Source organism: Salvelinus sp. IW2-2015, unplaced genomic scaffold (assembly GCF_002910315.2).
Source record: "Salvelinus sp. IW2-2015 unplaced genomic scaffold, ASM291031v2 Un_scaffold1098, whole genome shotgun sequence".
Classification (NCBI taxonomy): Eukaryota; Metazoa; Chordata; class Actinopteri; order Salmoniformes; family Salmonidae; genus Salvelinus; species Salvelinus sp. IW2-2015.
In genome coordinates, this window is record NW_019942726.1 from 11,561 (window position 1) to 30,934 (window position 19,374).

The window sequence follows — 19,374 nt, forward strand, 5'->3', positions numbered from 1 at the left end:
ACCCCCTCCACTCCTCCTCCTCTCCTCCCCACACCATCCTCTTCTCCAGGTCATTATTGTGAAATATGATGAGGCCTGGATCTGCCCTCATGAAATTTCAATGAGCATTGATCTGTGTGATTGCAAGGAATCCTTCACATAGTGGTTTGAGCAGGGGGAGAAGGGGAGCGTTGTGTTCATTTATTTATTGCTGTTTAGTTTTAGTCGTTTGGATCCGATCTTCTTTGGGGGAGCATTGTCAGAATGCCTGTCCCTATGATTCCATGGCTAGAGAGGCTTTGTGCCTTCATACTCCGTTATATACTAGTAGACTGTTGAAAATCCAGTGTTGACAACCAGGGGCCTAATCTTGGAGAATTCTCCTGACGACCTCCTTTTTCCTTCTTGCCAAGGTTGCGCCATTTTGTTGTGGTCAACTGTAACGGGCTGCTGTGGTAACCTGTAATGTGTCGTTCTCTGACAGTGGTCGAGTTGGGTTACTAAGAAATAGCAATGCCATGTTCCATTCTGGCCCTAATTGTATTTTTTACCTTTATTTAACTAGGCAAGTCAGTTAAGAACAAATTCTTATTTTCAACGACGGCCTCGGAAAAGTGGGTTGACTGCCTTGTTCAGGGGCAGAACGACAGATTTTTACCGTGTCAGCTCGGGGATTCGATCCAACACTCTAACCACTAGGCTACCTGCCGCCCCAAATATCATAGGGTGCTCTAATCCTCAAGGTCAAACTTGAAGTAGACTCCAAGGTCAAACTTCTGTTCATATTGGAGTCCATTTATTTTTTTATTTTATGACCACAATACATTTTCTGGTCAGTAATTCCACCAATGACATTTTAGAGGTTGATTTGGTGCAAACCTGCGCTGCCATGTGTGTTATTTCTGTGTAAAACCGCTAGCTAATGCAGCCCATGGAGTAACATAAACCAGCATCTCTTCCCCAAGTCAACACATGTGGTATTAATAAGTGGAAAACAATAAAACAGTTAAAAGAGGGAATTCTCCTACACTATAAATACTCTCTGTGTGGTTTGAGTTGTTGCACACGCAGAGAGCGCCAGGCAGCAGAGGTACAGGAGGACGGATGGCCACCCAAACTCACTTCTCCATTCTCAACATGTTTATGCGGTCATGTTTCACTAATATGATAGTCTATAGTGTTGTGTTTCTATAAACGGTCTATTTCTGAAGAAAACATGGCAGGGTGTTTCCTGATAAGATGGTGCTGGTTGTTTATCCCTGAACATGATTGGGTTTTTGTAACCGTTTGAAATCATTTTTATACGAGACAGATTAGTAATGCCGAATACAACTGGAGCTTGCGACCGCAATTGTCTGTGTTTTACTTTATCTTTAATTAACTAGGCAAGTCAGTTTAGACCAAACTTTTCTTTACAATGACGACCAAACCCGGCCAATTCCTCCCCTAACCCGGACGACGCTGGGGCAATTGTGCGCCGCCCTCTGGGACTCCCGATCACAGCCACTTGTGATACAGCCCGGGATCAAACCCGGGTCTGTAGTTGACCCGCCACTCGGTCCCCTATGACTGGACTATGATTCTAAATTGTGATGCATACTTTTGTTGTCAATGCTTATCTAGTGGAATCATTCATTGAAAACAGTGCAGGGCAGAGAATAGGCCTGGTGTAATGGAACCCGGAGAGTCATTTTACATAAACAGTGTATCCAGGCACACAATGGATGTTTGGTTAGAATCACTGTCAGCTTTTGACCACCTCTCCACTCCATTCATGTGAACGGGAACATATGTACACATTTTAAAGGCTCACGTCCCCTAGAATATGTTTCCTTCTTGGCATACTACCTTGACTTGGCCCCCCTTCCCACACACATTTAAATGTGTGTGTTCAGTATGATTTCTCAGTGGTGTAAGTGGAGGAAAGGTTAGTTCTTTCCTAAGAAAAGACAAACATATTTTGTAACCGATTATTCTTGGGTGCTTGGGAGGTTTTTCTCAGCTCTCGGGGGCTGGCATCAACAGTGAGGGGAAATCATGTTTTTTTTATGTTAAGCTCAAAATGAATCACCACAAAACATTTCATTTTGTCATGGGGATATTGCTACGGGAGTATTTCGCCCCTCATGTTCATTCATCGAGCTCCAAGTGTCTCCCTTCCTCTCCTCTCCCCCCTTTCCCTGCCCTCTTACCTCCCAGTAAGTGAATATTATCCGCTCTCCTGGTGCAAAGATTGTGCCCAATGTGGAAATCGATAGCAATAAGGGGGAGTAAACAGCATCTGACATCCACAACTGCGTGGCCGTGTTGACACGCAGAGCAGAGCCCATCCATCTCCATATCAGCCTGTTAATGGAGACCTTACAGGCAGCGCCGCCCTACCGCCAGCCCTGGCCCCCTCCCCCGCCTCGCTCCCTGGCCTCATCAACCGCCAACCTCCCTCATCCTCCCGACACCATTCCTCAACCTTGCCGTCCCTCCCTCACCTCCTCATCCATATTCGATTCCTAAGCTTCATCAGGGCCCGTCCTCCTCCTCCCCTTACATGACTCCTTGCTACACCCGTCATCGCCCTAACACAACTCTTCATCTGAATATTAATTGAATTCTCCTCCTTTAAATAATAATGTGGAGACTGTCGTAGCTAAATCAATTAGATCAGTCCCCGCCGAGAGAGAGAGAGAGAGAGAGAGAGAGAGAGAGAGAGAGGAGAGAGAGAGATTTGTTGATTTCAAAAAAGCCTTCGACTCAATTTGCATGAGGGTCTGCTATACAAATTGATGGAAAGTGGTGTTGGGGGTAAAACATACGACATTATAAATATCCATGTACACACAACAACAAGTGTGCGGTTAAAATTGCAAAAAACACACACATTTCTTCACACAGGGTCGTGGGGTGAGACAGGGATGCAGCTTAAGCCCCACCCTCTTCAACATATATATCAACGAATTGGGCGCGGCACTAGAACAGTCTGCAGCACCCGGTCTCACCCTACTAGAACCGAAGTCAAATGTCTACTGTTTGCTGATGATCTGGTGCTTCTGTCACCAACCAAGGAGGGCCTACAGCAGCACCTAGATCTTCTGCCACAGATTCTGTCAGACCTGGGCCCTGACAGTAAATCTCAGTAAGACCAAAATAATGGTGTTCCAAAAAAGGTCCAGTCACCAGGACCACAAATTCCTCTAGACACCGTTGCCCTAGAGCACACAAAAAAACTATACATACCTCGCCTAAACATCAGCACCACAGGTATCTTCCACAAAGCTGTAAACGATCTGAGAGACAAGGCAAGAAGGGCCTTCTATGCCATCAAAAGGAACATAAATTTCAACATACCAATTAGGATCTGGCTAAAAATAACTTGAATCAGTCATAGAGCCCATTGCCCTTTATGGTTGTGAGGTCTGGGGTCCGCTCACCAACCAAGATTTCACAAAATGGGACAAACACCAAATTGGAGACTCTGCATGCAGAATTCTGCAAAAATATCCTCCGTGTACAACGTAGAACACCAAATAATGCATGCAGAGCAGAATTAGGCCGATACCCACTAATTATCAAAATCCAGAAAAAGAGCCGTTAAATTCTACAACCACCTAAAAGGAAGCGATCCCAAACCTTCCATAACAAAGCCATCCCTACAGAGAGATGAACTTGGAGAAGAGTCCCTAGCAAGCTGGTCCTAGGGCTCTGTTCACAAACACAAACACACCCCACAGAGCCCCAGGACAACAGCACAATTAGACCCAACCAAATCATGAGAAAACAAAAAGATAATTACTTGACACATTGGAAAGAATTAACAAAAAAACAGAGCAACTAGAAATGCTATTTGGCCCTAAACAGAGAGTACACAGTGGCAGAATACCTGACCACTGTGACTGACCCAAACTTAAGGAAAGCTTTGACTATGTACAGACTCAGTGAGCATAGCCTTGCTATTGAGAAAGGCCGCCGTAGGCAGACATGGCTCTCAAGAGAAGACAGGCTATGTGCACACTGCCCACAAAATGAGGTGGAAACTGAGCTGCACTTCCTAACCTCCTGCCCAATGTATGACCATATTAGAGAGACATATTTCCCTCAGATTACACAGATCCACAAAGAATTTGAAAACAAATCCAATTTTGATAAACTCCCATATCTACTGGGAGAAATTCCACAGTGTGCCATCACAGCAGCAAGATTTGTGACCTGTGCCACAAGAAAAGGGCAACCAGTGAAGAACAAACACCATTGTAAATACAACCCATATTTATGGCTTATTTATTTTAACTTGTGTGCTTTATCCATTTTACATTGTTACAACACTGTATATATATAATATAACATGTGTAATGTCTTTATTGTTTTGAAACTTCTGTATGTGTAATGTTTACTGTTAATTTGTATTGTTTTATTCACTTTTGTAATAATATCTACTCACTTGCTTTGGCAATGTTAACACATGTTTCCATGCCAATAAAGCCCTTGAATTGAATTGAATTGAATTGAGAGAGAGAAGAGAGAGAGAGAGAGGGAGAGAAGAGAGAGAGAGAGAGAGAGAGAGAGAGAGAGAGAGAGAGAGAGAGAGAGAGAGAGAGAGAGAGGAGGTCTTCTTTTCTCCTCCACACTGTATTTGTGCTACTCACCTACCCGTTCCAGGCGACCTGCCACTATGCACAGACACACACTCCTTTAATTCGCCTTTTGAAAAACAATTGAAGCATTGTTGGCTCAAAGAGTCATTATGTTAAATGAAATATGTGCTTGTAGGGATTGACGGAGGGTAAGAGGGAGAAACAATAGGCACAGTTAGAGTATAATATGTGAATGAGACACAGAGCTCTGTTTTAACTCCAGGATGGTTGTTGTTAAAGTGGGCCCGTGTGGTGCCATATTACCTGGTGCCACTCTTTGTGTGTGTGTTCTCTATACCTCTATATGCACTGTATATGGGAGTGTTTTGATGTTGGTGGTCCTTTTTATGAGCTACCGGTCACGATTACATTACAAATACATACAGTAGTTATTATCTGTCAGTATATGTGGATGCCATTCTCTGTACAGATGTGGACACATGCTTTTTAAAGGGTCTTTTTGATCATTTTGAGACAAATTGACTGGCTATATTTTCGTCTCCACTGGTGTGTGTGAGCTCACCACAGACAGACCAATTATGGAACATAATACACTAAGCTGTAACGGACATTTACTGGAACACTCCATGGAAAGCACCTAGCATCACACACCCTTCTAATATCTCATCTAAACATACCCTCACACCCTTCTAATATCTCATCTATCCACACCCTCACACCCTTCTAATATCTCATCTATCCACACCCTCACACCCTTCTAATATCTCATCTAAACATACCCTCACACCCTTTTAATATCTCATCTAAACATACCCCCACACCCTTCTAATATCTCATCTATCCACTCCCTCAACCTCTCTAATATCTCATCTATCCATACCCTCGCACCCTTCTAATATCTCCTCTATCCATACCCTCGCACCCTTCTAATATCTCCTCTATCCATACCCTCACACCCTTCTAATACCTCCTTTATCCATACCCTCACACCCTTCTAATATCTCCTTTATCCATACCCTCACACCCTTCTAATATCTCCTTTATCCATACCCTCACACCCTTCTAATATCTCCTTTATCCATACCCTTACACCATGTCAAACACTCTTTTTCTCTTCCTCTTTTCCCATCGCTCCATTTTCTCCATCTGTGTGTGTGTGTGTGCGTGCGTGTGCACATGCCTGCGTCCCTACGTGATTGTGTGCATATAGATAGTATATCCGTGAATGTGGTGAGTCACAGAGATAGTGTGTGTTTGTATATGTAAACTCTAGCTCTCCAACAGAGAACCCGGACAACACACACACACTCAGCCAGACCCCTCTCTCCCCAGACCCAGCAGAAGAAAGGGTCATTGTTCCAGTGTCAAAATGCTGCAGGCATCTTGACAAAGGCCCGGGAGGTTATGATAACAGGAAGAGAAAGCCCCACAGCCACAGACTGTGGAGGCCGGGGCTTGGGAACGGGGTTTAGGGATGCCTGGTGTTGGTGGGCGTTCGGCTGTGCAGACAGTATCAGATTCCTGCTGGAATATCTAGCTTTTATTCTGCTCTTTGTTACAAAATTGGGAATTGTCATTGGCGATGTGGGTTCAGTCCCTGCGGTGAAAACGTTCTTTGCCACAGACATGATTTCATCCTTTTCAGAATAAATGAGCATTTGTGTCAGTGATAATGTGCGAACTGTTCAGCTTCAGGGGTGAGATTATTCTAGCAACAGGAATAGTCTAACCCTGTTATTCACTTATATTTTGAACCTTAACTATGCCTGTCCATGGTAATAATTATCAAAAATAATTCTGAAATGAGTAACCTTAACACTTTGTTTTCTTTTGGGTGAAATCAGGCTTCAGGCCTGATATTGGTTCCTTTCAGAAGTTGAACCGGAGATTATTTTTGTCACATCAAATCCTTATCTAAGTCTGTGCTGTTGTTGAGTCTCGCGGAGTTCTTAAAGGCTCCATTTAGGGCAGATAGAACTCCATAAAACAATGCTCTGGGGCTGGGCAGCCATCTTGTCTCCCTCTGCCCACACTCCGCTCCGCCATTCCGGTTCCTCTATCACTAGTCGCCTGGCTGGCTGTCAGCAGGCATGTAAATATGCCTCTCGCCTAGCTCCCCTCACTGACTGACAGGCTTTTACATCTCTCTCTCTCTTCTGACAGGATAAAGGCTTCATACCAGTAATTGCAATGCTAAACGTAAAAAGTAAATGTCCTTTAAAATCCCCAGATTACCATAGCGTATGTGCTTTTTACACTCACTTTTATAAATACAGGCAATCTAGCTTCATGGGAATGTAAAATGACTTCCATTAGCCACGATCATATATTTAAATCCCCTTCACTCTGCTTCACGCTAGCTCTGTTTTATCTCTAGATTGTTGCTTCAACTAATGAAAAGCTCACTTTGAAGCAATCACAGGCTGGAAAGTGCCTTGGTACCTGTCTGGTTCCTCGATGCATGTGTTTTACTGATGTATTTAGGACAGTCCCTTTTCTGCTACCTTATACTTCCATTGGGGACACAACTTCAGAAATAACCTGGGAATGTACAAACAGGACGGCAAGATGAGTACTGCACGAAGAGTGAACTCAGAGGCCATTTGGAGATGAACATTGTGATCGTATGCTCAAGTTGTTCTGAGATGATGTTACAGTGTTGTAACCCTGTGCTCCTGTGTGTGTGTGTGTCCTCAGCCCTGAATGAGCCCACCATCGATTACGGCTTTCAGCGGCTGCAGAAGGTCATCCCCCGACACCCTGGAGATCCAGAACGCCTTCCCAAGGTACCAGTTACACCACCTGCACCTCTACTATCCAATCAGTCCACAGCCCGTACCCTAACTGTCCAATCAGTCCACAGCCTGTACCCTAACTGTCCAATCAGTCCACAGCCCGTACCCTAACTGTCCAATCAGTCCACAGCCTGTACCCTAACTGTCCAATCAGTCCACAGCCTGTACCCTAACTGTCCAATCAGTCCACAGCCTGTNAGCCTGTACCCTAACTGTCCAATCAGTCCACAGCCTGTACCCTAACTGTCCAATCAGTCCACAGCCTGTACCCTAACTGTCCAATCAGTCCACAGTCCTCTCTCACGCCACTCTATGTCTATATTTCTACACGTTCAAGCATGCTTTGTTAGAAAATCTAAAAGTAGTTTGATTTTAAAATATTCGACCAATATCACTCTCAAATGATTGAATCAGCCTTCTCTATCTTGCTACTCTTGCCTAGATACGTTTTGTCTTTCACTTGCGTCAAGATCCTATAATGTTCTAGATACGCTATTTGTTTTTATCAGTGAAAGCAAAAAGACTGTTGAGTGGAAATACATGTGTAATTAGGACCAAAGGATCATTTATCTTTTTATACAAAGATGTGTCAGTTCTATCTACGCAGGCAAAGACCAGGTCCTCTCCAGTACAGTACTCCTGCAGAGTGCAGATGCAGCTGAACCTTAGCATACTGTACTGTAGCCTGTTGGGTGGGCAGGGTCACGACCCTGTGTGTTCACCAGCTGTTTGGATCGGCGGCGTTTCTCACTGAAGCGCTTCCAGCGACGCACACTTCCTGTGACATCAAAGGGAACAGACTCACGTCTCGGCAACGGCGGAGTCCTTGTCATCTCTGATGTCATCGAACGACACACAGACTCCTGCACGTGTTAACGATCTCACGTGTCGCCAGGCGAATGCGCTTAAGCCAAGGGCAGTTGACATCACTGCTGTGGAAGTGCACACCATTTTCTGTTAGCAGTTAGCATTGCCTAAAAATGGTGCAAAAAGCAAAGCACCACACTCCTTTACACTCCTTCACCAGCAAAGTGTGTGTGTGTGTTCATGTGTGCACGCTATGTGTGTGCGTACTTGGACGAGTGTATAACTTGTGTGTGCATGTTGTGCTCTGCGAGCCACAGAAAAGCAGGGTGTAAATTGATCCTTTGGGAGTAATAAATATACAGCACTTTATCTTGTTTTCTGTGCCTCATACCCTGGAGCCCTGCTGGAACAACAGCACTTAATAGAGTAAGAGGAAGGTAATTAGGAGCAGTATGGCGGTGTGCCCCACTCCACCCCGCCACTCGCCTTACCCCGCTCCTGTACTGTACCTAGAGTAGGCTCAGACTTCTAGCCCAGTCTCCTAGCTCACACACGCTCCACACGCTCTAAAAGCTCCGAAAAAAGTTTGTGCATATACGCCGACGACGTTTCTGTTCGTTTTGGTCTTCGGGAAGTTTTTTTTTCTCGACTGTTTGTAGTCTACGGCCCTTTGTCGGTGTTTGGTCAACAGTAAGGATTCTAAAATGAAGTGTTTGTTGTCCTTCAGCGAGAGACGAATCGTTTCCATGCACATTTTGTTCACTTGAGAAATACTGCACCGAGCATCTTAGTTCGATGTAAAATTGCAGCGACTACGATATCCTGTGCAAAACATCAAAATGAATGACAGATTTCTTTCGCCGTCTCAAGCAGTCCTATTGCTGGTTTTATCTCGTTCAGTTCAGAACTCCCCTCACCTGGTTGTCTATGGCTTCATTTAAAGGAAAACCAGCGGACAACCAGTCGAACCGAAGCGGAACTTTAACAGGGGTGTCAAACTCATTCCATGGAGGGTCTAGTGTCTGCTGGTTTTAGTTTTTTTCCTTTCAATTAAGCTCTAGACAACCAGGTGAAGGGAGTTCCTTACTAATTAGTGACCTTAATTCCTCAATCAAGTACAAGGGTGGAGTGAAAACCCACAGACGCTCAGCCCTCCGTGGAATGAGTTTGACACCGTGCCTTAAGACTACAGCAGCTCCATTGGCAATCCAACCTGGGCTCTGGTGTGTAGTGAAGGACACTACTCTCATCATTACTTTAGTAGCTAGAATATCTCCAGTGAAAGAAAAGTTATAGAACATTTTCCAAATTAATTTGCATGTTACCTTTATTTAACTAGGCAAGTCAGTTAAGATCAAATTCCTATTTACAATGACAGCCTACCGGGGAACAGTGGGTTAACTGCCTTGTTCAGGGGCAGAATAACACATTTTTACCTTGTCAGCTTGGGGATTCGGTCCAGCAATCTTTTGGTTCCTGGCACGACGCTCTAAACACTAGGTTACCTGCCGCCCCCCAAAAAATAAGAAAATAAGAAAGGGAAATGTATCGATTGCGTATGTCTTCACACCCCACAGTTAATACTTGGCGAAGCACCTTTGGCAGCCTTTTTGTTTTGTATTTTTTATTAATTTGGGAAATGTTCTATAATTTTTTGTTCACTTTAGAATTGTGTAATAGGTTGTGTACATTAGTAGGGAAAAAAACTATCTAATCCATTTAAAAATCCATTTTAAGGCAACAAAATGTGAAGAATGTCTCTCAGTGCTCTCTCCACTCTACTCTTCATTGACATTCAAGGCGCTTGAAGCTGATTGGTTTAAGTTTTAATAATGCTAAATATATGGTAATATATGCATCATTAGATAATTATTGATATACAAAATAGATATTGAAAATTCTAGTTTTTGATATAAAAAATGTAATTATCGATATATTACAAACAATTATATAAAACATGTTATATTGATATTTTGATATCGATGATTCCAGTTTTTTATAGAAAAATTAGAATTATTTATATAGAAAATTCCATTATTGATATAAAACATAAAAATATTGATATAAAAAATAATATTAATATATGTTGAAACGGCTCTTCCACACACACACACCCCACACACACACACACACCACACACACACACCACACACACACACACACACACACACACACACACACACACACTGCACACGTCAATTAGTTCACATTAACCTCACATGTAGAGCAGCACCAGCTGTGTAATAGGCGAACAGACAGCTATTGTAGCCATCGCTCCATACCGAACGCCCTCCACTCACTCACACTCCCAGCACTTTTACCCCCATTAGATGCAGACCAGTGCACTGTCATGTCCAATGAGGTTGGTTTGATTTGTAAAAAATCAGACACATGGACATGGAGATTGACACGGTCATTTTCACTGCCTTTGTTGACCTCTTTTTTGATTGAAGGGAGAAAAATCAGCATGGAGTTCCAGTACATCACATTTTAAATACATTCTCCAACATCTCATAACGTGTTAATCAGTGTGAGGAGACATCTAGCAGGAAATGATATCATACCCAATGACTGACCAGTGTTGAGGATGTGATGATGTCATCAGGCAGTGGGCGTGTTCTACTTCCTGGAAAGGATGCGTCAGAGGGTGGATGGGCCAGTGACTCACCTCCCTTTTTGACCAACCGTACTCCCCCCTCCTCTGATGTGGTTATCTGTGTTAGTACTGACCACCCCACCATCCCCTATACCACCCCCACTACCCAGCCTGGCTGCAGCTGGCCTGGGGAGGACAGATCTGATAAACCTCTATAGGTGTTGATGGTGACGCAGCCAGTTGGTGCTGTCGGCTCTGCTGTCTAGTCCTGCTCAGCAACGCATAGCCGGCGCCTCCAAGGGTATTTTAGAATGCTCGACATTCTCTTGGTCCAGGCCAGAAGCAAGTACTGTTAAATCTAGAGTTCAGTGGCCATGTCACTGTCTTGATGAGACTGGATTGTCAAGGGCTTAGTGTCTGAGCTGAGGAGGACCTCATTTGGATAAGGTCATGTAGCTACTGACTGTATGTGATTCAGATGGAGAGTGTGCTACTTAGTATGCAATATCCAATCCATTACTTTAAAGCCTTTGAGACTGTAGACCAGGGTTCTCCAATAGGCAGCCCAAGGGGCTAAATTCGGCCTGCGGGTGATGTTATTTGGCCCCCGAGTTCTCCGAGAATTTTCTTTTTTTAAATTGAACTTTTTTGGGGGTTGATTATTTTAGTTGTAAGACATAAAAGACTCAAAAATTATTTAATTTAGGAAATTTGTTCCCAAGTATTCCCATGCATTAATAGAGAGGCGTAGGCCTATGTGATTGTACCCAAATGCAATCAAGGTTTGGAATAATTACGTTTTTTTCTTATACTATATCTATCTGTTCGGGATTCTTGCGGTCAATTTCCAGTGTAAAAATTATTTATAATTATGTTCCGCCCCCCGACAATCCGCTAAAGGGAAAATCGGCCCACGGCTGAATGTAATTATGGACCCCTGCTGTAGGCCATCAGCGTTGAGCTGAGTGGGTTATAGTCAGGTCATGAGGTCCTCTGTCACCCACATGCCCCCTTCACTCCCTCCCTCAACATCCTCCTAACAGTTGAGAAAAACAACCCTGTCCCCTGAGAGAGAGAGGGAGGCCTCATGGAGGAAAACATCCACTCTTCTTATACCTTGTATTAGCCTGAGCAGGTGCCATACGCCCCTAGGGATGTCAAGCTAAACGCGTATCTGTGTGTTTATGCATGTGCACACAGGCACGCACGTGTGTAGAAGTATACACAGGTCCTGGACTATAAATGGAAACTCAGAAACAATAGGCTTACAGGATACGAGAACTCGTGTTGCCTGTCCTTCATTCCTCGGTCTCTAGCACGCTCTCTTCAGTCTCTCCAATACGTACACAGACAGTCATATCTCCCTTTTCACATTGTTATCCGCAGGCTCAACACTACAAGGTTTGCAATGCATGGACGGCAATCTATGTGTGCGTGTCTGTGTGCGTGTGCGTGCGTGCCCCGCGTGTGTGTATATATGCGTGTGAGGGGGGGTGTTTGTGCTGTTTAAGTGTGCAGGCAGCCAGAGGTGATCCATCATGGTGCAGTCAGCAGCTTGCCTTCCAGCGGGGCAGCCGATCGAAGCCTCCGCTCCCTGGACTTTATTATTGTTCCGCTAAGAGTAATTGAGTCACAGTAAAGGGGAAGACACACCAGTGTTTGTGATAGTGTGACCGTGTGTGATACCATGATTATGTGTGTGGGCATAAGAAAGGGGGGGGGGGGAATAAAATCATCCCCATGCATTTGACGTCTTTACTGTAACGTCTTGTGAAGTGTTTGGACATGGGCGGCCAACGGAAGTGTGTAGGTAATTTCTTTCCCAGCAGCCTCTCTGGCTGGCTGACTGGCACAGTGGCCTCCCCCTCCCCTCCTCTCTGCTGATATCACCAGCTTGGCTGCTCATCTCTGCCCTATCGATCCCCTCCTTTATTGAGGTAATAACTGTTTGTTGACGGCACTCCTTTCAACTGCTGAACTCAATCTCCCAGGGTGGAGGCGGGAGAGAAGGGGAGAGAGAGGGAGAACGAGAGAAAGATAGAAATAGAAAAAGAGAGAGAGTAAGAGAGAGAGAGAGAGAGAGTAAGAGAGAGAGAAAGAAAGAAAGAAAGAGAGAGAGAAAGAAAGAAAACAATTGAAGAAGTGACAACTTCCCTCTATCCAGTCTAGAAGAATGGTCTGAGTTGATAACACATCAGGCTTGGGATCAGACTGGAACAGATAATAGACAAGCTCCAGTGGATATCATTGACATTCATTTGGATCGTCACAGCAGATTTTCTAGCCTAGGTGAACAGGGAGGGAGTGATTGGGAGCAAGCGTGGTTGTGTGTGTGTGTGTGTGTGTGTGTGTGTGTGTGTGTGTGTGTGTGTGTGTGTAGTGTGTGTGTGTGTGTGTGTGTGTGTGTGTGTGTGTGTGTGTGTGTGTGTGTGTGTGTGTGTGTGTGTGTGTGTGTGTGCACGTATAGAGCCAGGTCGCCTGGCTGCCGACGGGAGCACATGGTGGCGAGCGACAGACAGACAGACAGGCGGGCAGGGACAGACGGAGTAGTGGGCCGTGTTGAAGGGATTAGGACGGGAAAGCAGAAGCTCTAATTGTTCAGTGAACATTCACACCACTACAGAGAAGACAGAGGCTGCCTTTAAAATGACCCCCTTGGCATGCGTTCAACAAGGACAATCTGGGGCCGCCAGGAATGAACTATTCCCCAGCAACAACCTCCATCCGTCCCCTCAACATGTTGTTGTTGTTTGTTCCGTAGCTCGCCCTGCGTATCAATATACGTGTATACACGCCATTCGTTCGCGCGAAAAAAGCCAACTGTCTGTATTCCACACGGCAAGGTAGCATAGATCAACCGAACACACTGTGAGACCAGCCGTAGCAGTAGCCACACACAAGCCTCTCCCTCTCTCTCTCTCTCTCTCTCTCTCCTCTCTCTCTCTCTCTCTCTTCTCTCTCTCTCTCTCTCCTCTCTCTCTCTCTCAATTCAATTCAATTTGTTTATTGGCATGACGTAACAATGTACATATTGCCAAAGCTTATTTTGGATATTTACAATATAAAAATAAAAATGAGAATCCAAATTGTCAACGGGACAACAGTAACAACCATAACCAAGTGTCAAAATAACCATACATAACCAACCAACCAACCATCTCTCTCTCTTCTCTCTCTCTCTCTCTCTCTCCTGTCTCTCTCTCTGTCTCCTCTCTCTCGTCTCTCTCTCTCTCTCTCTCTCTCTCTCTCTCTCTCTCTCTCTCTCTCTCTCTCTCTCTCCTCTCTCTCTCTCTCTCTCTCCTCTCTCCTCTCTCTCTTTCAAGGCGGCTCAAAACAGACTGTAGGGAAGTCGTTGATTGTCAGACGTATCTATCTGCCATAGGTTGCTGAGAGCTACTGAAGCTTGTGGAAGCCATGTTTATGGTGTTCCATTTGTCATGGATGGGCTTGAACGCTGATACCAGGGTAGAATAACGTATTTCTATGGACTGAGTTGATACAGGGAATGTGCTGTACAATATTAGAGTATACAGTGAAGAATACAATATAACCTTTAGTATTTTTATTTTAACTAGGAAAGTCAGTTAAGAACAAATTCTTATTTACAATGACGGCCGACCGGGGAACAGTGGATTAACTGCCTTGTTCAGGGGGGCCAGAACGACAGATTTTTTTTATCTCGTCAGCTCAGGGATTCAATCCAGCAACCTTTCGGTAACTGGTCCAACGCTCGATCCACTAAGCTACCTGCTGCCCGAATATACAGTATTGGACATTTCTCCAGCGGTCATTGAGTCACGCAGAGATGACATCATACTGTGTCGTCTCACCAAGTACTGTCGTAAACGAAGTGCAGGCGGCCTGCTGCATTAGAGAGAGGAGTTAGGGGTCCATGGGAGAAGGGGCTGGGCAGCAAAAGGATGACATCAATCATTTTTGGTTCTCTGTTTCAAGACGAACGACTCCTGACCCTGCTTGTATATGGCTCTGGTAGAACGATTAGGAGATGATACGATTGCAAATGAACAAGCTCAGGGATAAATGTGTCATGTATTTGCTGGCCTGGCCTGGCGTGTGAATGTGTGTCTTTGCGTGTTGCCTTTACATCTAGATATGACCCAAGTGTTTCCTTTCCCAACCATTTCCTCTCCCTAATGTATGGTGATCACATTAGGAGCTATCATCATTTACCCAGTAAAAGCCTGTCTGATAGAGGCAGACACTTCCTCCTTTAGAAGAGAGAGAGAAGAGAGGAGTAGAGAGAGAGAGAAGAGAGAGAGAGAGAGACGAGAGAGAGAGAGAGAGAGCGAGAGGGGAGAGAAAAGAGACAGAAGCCCAGAGAGAGGGATACGAGAAAGAGAGAAGAGCGAGACGGAACGAGAAAGAGACGAGAGAGTGGCGCGTGGTCATCTAGAGAGAGAGAGAGTGATCCTAATGCAGGAAGACAGTCAGCTAGCAGCATGGATCACACACACACACAGCACAGCATATATATCACACACACACACACACACACACAGTATTGTTACTACAGTTTAGTGTGAAGGAAACAGTGGTGGAAATAAATAATTCTAGTAAGACATCTAGTCGTAAACAGTCTGTAAGTATAAAGGGTGAGAGCCGTAGAACCTTAGCTATTTTATATGAAAGTGTGTTCTGGGTTTGTGAAGCAGCAAGACAGGAGTCCATGTTCGGTTAATGATGGTGCTGACCAGCCAGAGGATCGGGTTGCTTTCCTGTTTATCGCTGGCGCCTGCGTTTTACTGTAACCCAGGAGGAAATGGATTCGGGTTACACAACCAGGCCAATGGATCACGCTGATGTCAACCCCGTCGTGTTAGCCTCAGCAGATCATCTATCTGTGCTTCTGTCTATCTGTCTATCTGTCTATTCTGTCTATCTGTCTATCTATCTATCTATCTATACTATCTATCTATCTATTCTATCTATCTATCTATCTATCTATCTATTCTATCTATCTATCTATCTATCTATCTAATCTATCTAATCTATCTATCTATCTATCTCATTTCTGTCTGTCTGTCTGTCTGTCTGTCTGTCTGTCTGTCTGTCTGTCTGTCTGTCTGTCTGTCTGTCTGTCTGTCTGTCTGTCTGTCCTGTCTGTCTGTCTGTCTGTCTGTCTGTCTGTCTGTCTGTCTGTCTGTCTGTCTGTCTGTCTGTCTGTCTGTCTGTCTGTCTGTCTGTCTGTCTGTCTGTCTGTCTGTCTAAAGTACCATACATGTATCTATCTATCACGGCAGAGACAGGATGAGATGTAGAGGTTAGGGTTTAGACAGAGAGAGCAGAGTGTGTTGGAGGATAGAGAAAAGTTCCGGGGGTCATGAGGAGAGGGGAACAGCTCAGGAGCAAGGTGTTTGTGTCTCAGCCTGCGTCCTCTGTGATTTAGCCTTGGTGTTTGTGTTCACCCAGTAATGTGTGTGATCTGAGTTTCCCCTCGTCTCTCTCATCTCCATCTGATGGAAGGCTTCCCTTGTCCCACATGTCCCTCCATAGCTCTCTGGGGCCGGGGGCTGGAGCCACACAGAGAGACGACAAGACCAAAGAAACGCACTCTCCTCCATCTCTCCGTACTCTCTCCATATTCTCTCTATATTCTCCACGGACCCCCGTGTCTCTCCATCCCTCCATCTCTCCTCACTCTCTCCATATTCTCTCTATATTCTCCCCGGACCCCTGTGTCTCTCCATCCCTCCATCTCTGCCTATTCTCTCTATATTCTCCCCGGACCCCCGTGTCTCTCCATCCCTCCATCTCTCTGGGGCTGTGGGAGGCTGGGAGGCGGGCGCAGTGTGGAGTGGTCTCTCTTCCCTCCCCCAGTCCTCCCCCGGCCCACTGAGCCAGTAATGAGAGGTTAACACAGTGGCAGCGCTGCCATAATTGAGTGAATTTAGCACCTTGGACAGCGCACTAAAACTCCTTATTGCTTTCCTGACCTCCTCATCATGTTCTGTCTGTATGGTCCCCGGGTTTGAGAGGCAATATGTTCCAGCGCTGCACACACACACACATTCACACACAGACAGACACACACGCCTACACAGCTTCACCCACACGCCTACACACACATGCTGCAGGGCGTGTTCACAGCAGAGGTTAACACCGGGAACGGGAGAGCAATTTTCTGCTTGTCGCTCCGCAGCCTCACGCTGTGGGCCCAGCACATTAACTTTTAAAAAGGACCCTTCACACACAGGTGTCTGCTTAAACAGGAGGGGGGGGGGGGGGGGGGGGGGGCATAGGAAGGAGAAAAGGGTGAATGTAAAGATGGAAACAGATTCATCTGATGAGGGTAGAGTGGTGTTTCTGTACAGTTCATATGGGAGCTCCTATGCATTATATTGTCATATTATAAACTGGGTGGTTCAATCCCTGAATGCTGATTGGCTGACAGCCGTGGTATATCAGACCGTATACCATGGGTATGACAAAACATGTATTTTTACTGCTCTAATAAGGCCCCTTGGGGGTTTGTGATATATGGCCAATATACCACGGCTAAGGGCTGTATCGAGGCACTCCACGTTGCGTTGCGTGAAAGAACAACCCCTTAGCCGTGGTATATTGGCCATATACCACACTCCCTCGTGCCTTATAGCTTAATTGACAATTGCTGTCTTTGGTTTCACCTTTCTATTGTTTAACACCAGTTAAGCAGTTGCAGTATACATATGGCAAATACAAAATGTATGGATATTATGCATTCAGTACCAGTCAAAGGTTTGGACACACCTACTCATTCAAGGGTTTTTCTATATTTTTACTATTTTCTGCGTTGTAGAATAAAAGAGAAGAGATCACAACTATGAAATAACACATATGGAATCATGTAGGAACCAAAACGAGTGTTAAACAAATCCAAATATATTTTATATTTGAGATTCTTCAAAATAGCCTCACTTTGCCTAATGACAGCTTTGCACACTGGTTGAGAGAATGCCAAGAGTGTGCAAAGCTGTCATCAAGGCAAAGGGTCTCAAATATATTTGGATTTGTTTAACACTCGTTTTGGTTCCTACATGATTCCATGTGTTATTTCATAGTTGTGATGTCTTCTCTTTTATTCTACAACGCAGAAAATAGTAAAAATATAGAAAAACCCTTGAATGTGTAGGTGTGTCCAAACCTTTGACTGGTACTGTATGTCTGAATTCACAGTTGTAAGTAGAAGTTCTGTAACTGAATGTGTATGACTGAGAATAATTGTATACAAAAATATTAGGATTTAGGGTAGCCTAAAGGAAATGAGTCTATAGCAAAGCCTTAATGTGATTTTCAGACAGTCAGAGTGGTCTGAATTTCTATCTTTCCTGGACCTGGCATGTCAGAACACATAAGACACGTAAAAAAAAAAACGCTTCCTTTAAGAAATCATTTTTAATTCAAAAATAAAAAACTTGACAACACATAATATGCTTTTAAGACAACAAGAAAAACAACTTATTTAACAAAACAAGTCGAAAATGACAGAGAAATGAATGCAATTATTGTTGTTGGTGTCCCTGGGGGCCTGCGTCTTAGATTGGAGATAAGAGTGAAGTTCCCTAGGCAGCCATAAAGCGTTTGATGAGTTGGAGAGAAGGGAGTCTAGTGCTTATGAGAAACAACAGCTAACAGGATACATACAGCAATATTTCACACAGTTGGCATAGCTTGGCTCAGGATACTTCCCCCCCTGGATGAAACGAGAGAATGATTCACTTCAAGAATTGTTTCTCGTTAACAAAAAATGCCTTTGTGTTGACGACTGTTGTCTAATTGCCATGGAAATGTGTTCTGAGAAAGAAGTGTCTTTGCTATAAAAAAAAAATCCAACACCAATGAATAGTGTATGAAGAAGTGCTTAGTGACCTTTACACACAGATTGCATTGTCTTTCTCCAATAGAAAACAGATGTAGAGTGAGCGCAATACTGGTGCTATTCTCTCTCTCTCTCTCTCTCTCGGTTAAAACCGTTCATGTTGATATCATGGGCGTGGTCAGTCACTTGCCATCCATAAGCTTCTGTCTATGACATCTTCGAATATGGTTTCCCAGGCTCCAATTCCTGGCTGCTTGTTTACCACGACAGAGGTCGGGGAGACCTGTTCAAACTGCTGATTGGCCCTTTAAAACCTTGTCACTCAGTGTTGTTCTAGTGAACGCTACCTCTACTGTACCATGTCTTGTTTTATATAAACAGACTACTTTAAACTGGTACCAGTGTTGTTTATAAAAAGCCTACTTTAACTGGATACAGTGTTTTTCATATAAAACTACTTTAACTGGTACCAAGTGTTGTTTATTAAAAGCTACTTTAACTGGTAGCATGTTGTTTATATTCAAAATCTACTTTAACTGATACCAGTGTTGTTCTATATAAAAAGCACTTTAACTGTACCAGTGTTGTTTATATAAAATCTACTTTACACTGCAGTACCGAGTGTTGTCTTACTTAAATATCTACTTTTAACTGCGTACAGCTGTTGTTTACTATAAAACGTTACTTAACTGGTACCAGCCTTTGTTTATTAAAAAGCTACTTTAACTGGTACCAGTGTTGTTTATATTAAAATCTACTTAACATGATACGCAGTGTTGTTTAATATAAAAG

At 44.2% G+C, this 19,374-nt stretch overlaps 1 protein-coding gene across 1 annotated transcript in view; it reads left to right on the forward strand.

Moving 5' to 3' along the window:
- The window catches only part of LOC112069731 (transcription factor COE1-like), a gene marked incomplete at its 5' end in the record, with an annotated part of 36,559 nt that overhangs the window by 7,345 nt on the left and 9,840 nt on the right, over positions 1 to 19,374 (forward strand). The window contains one exon of the mRNA XM_070438674.1: positions 7,263 to 7,351. Coding sequence (XP_070294775.1) covers positions 7,263 to 7,351 — 89 coding nt within the window. The remainder of the gene's footprint in view (positions 1 to 7,262; positions 7,352 to 19,374) is intronic.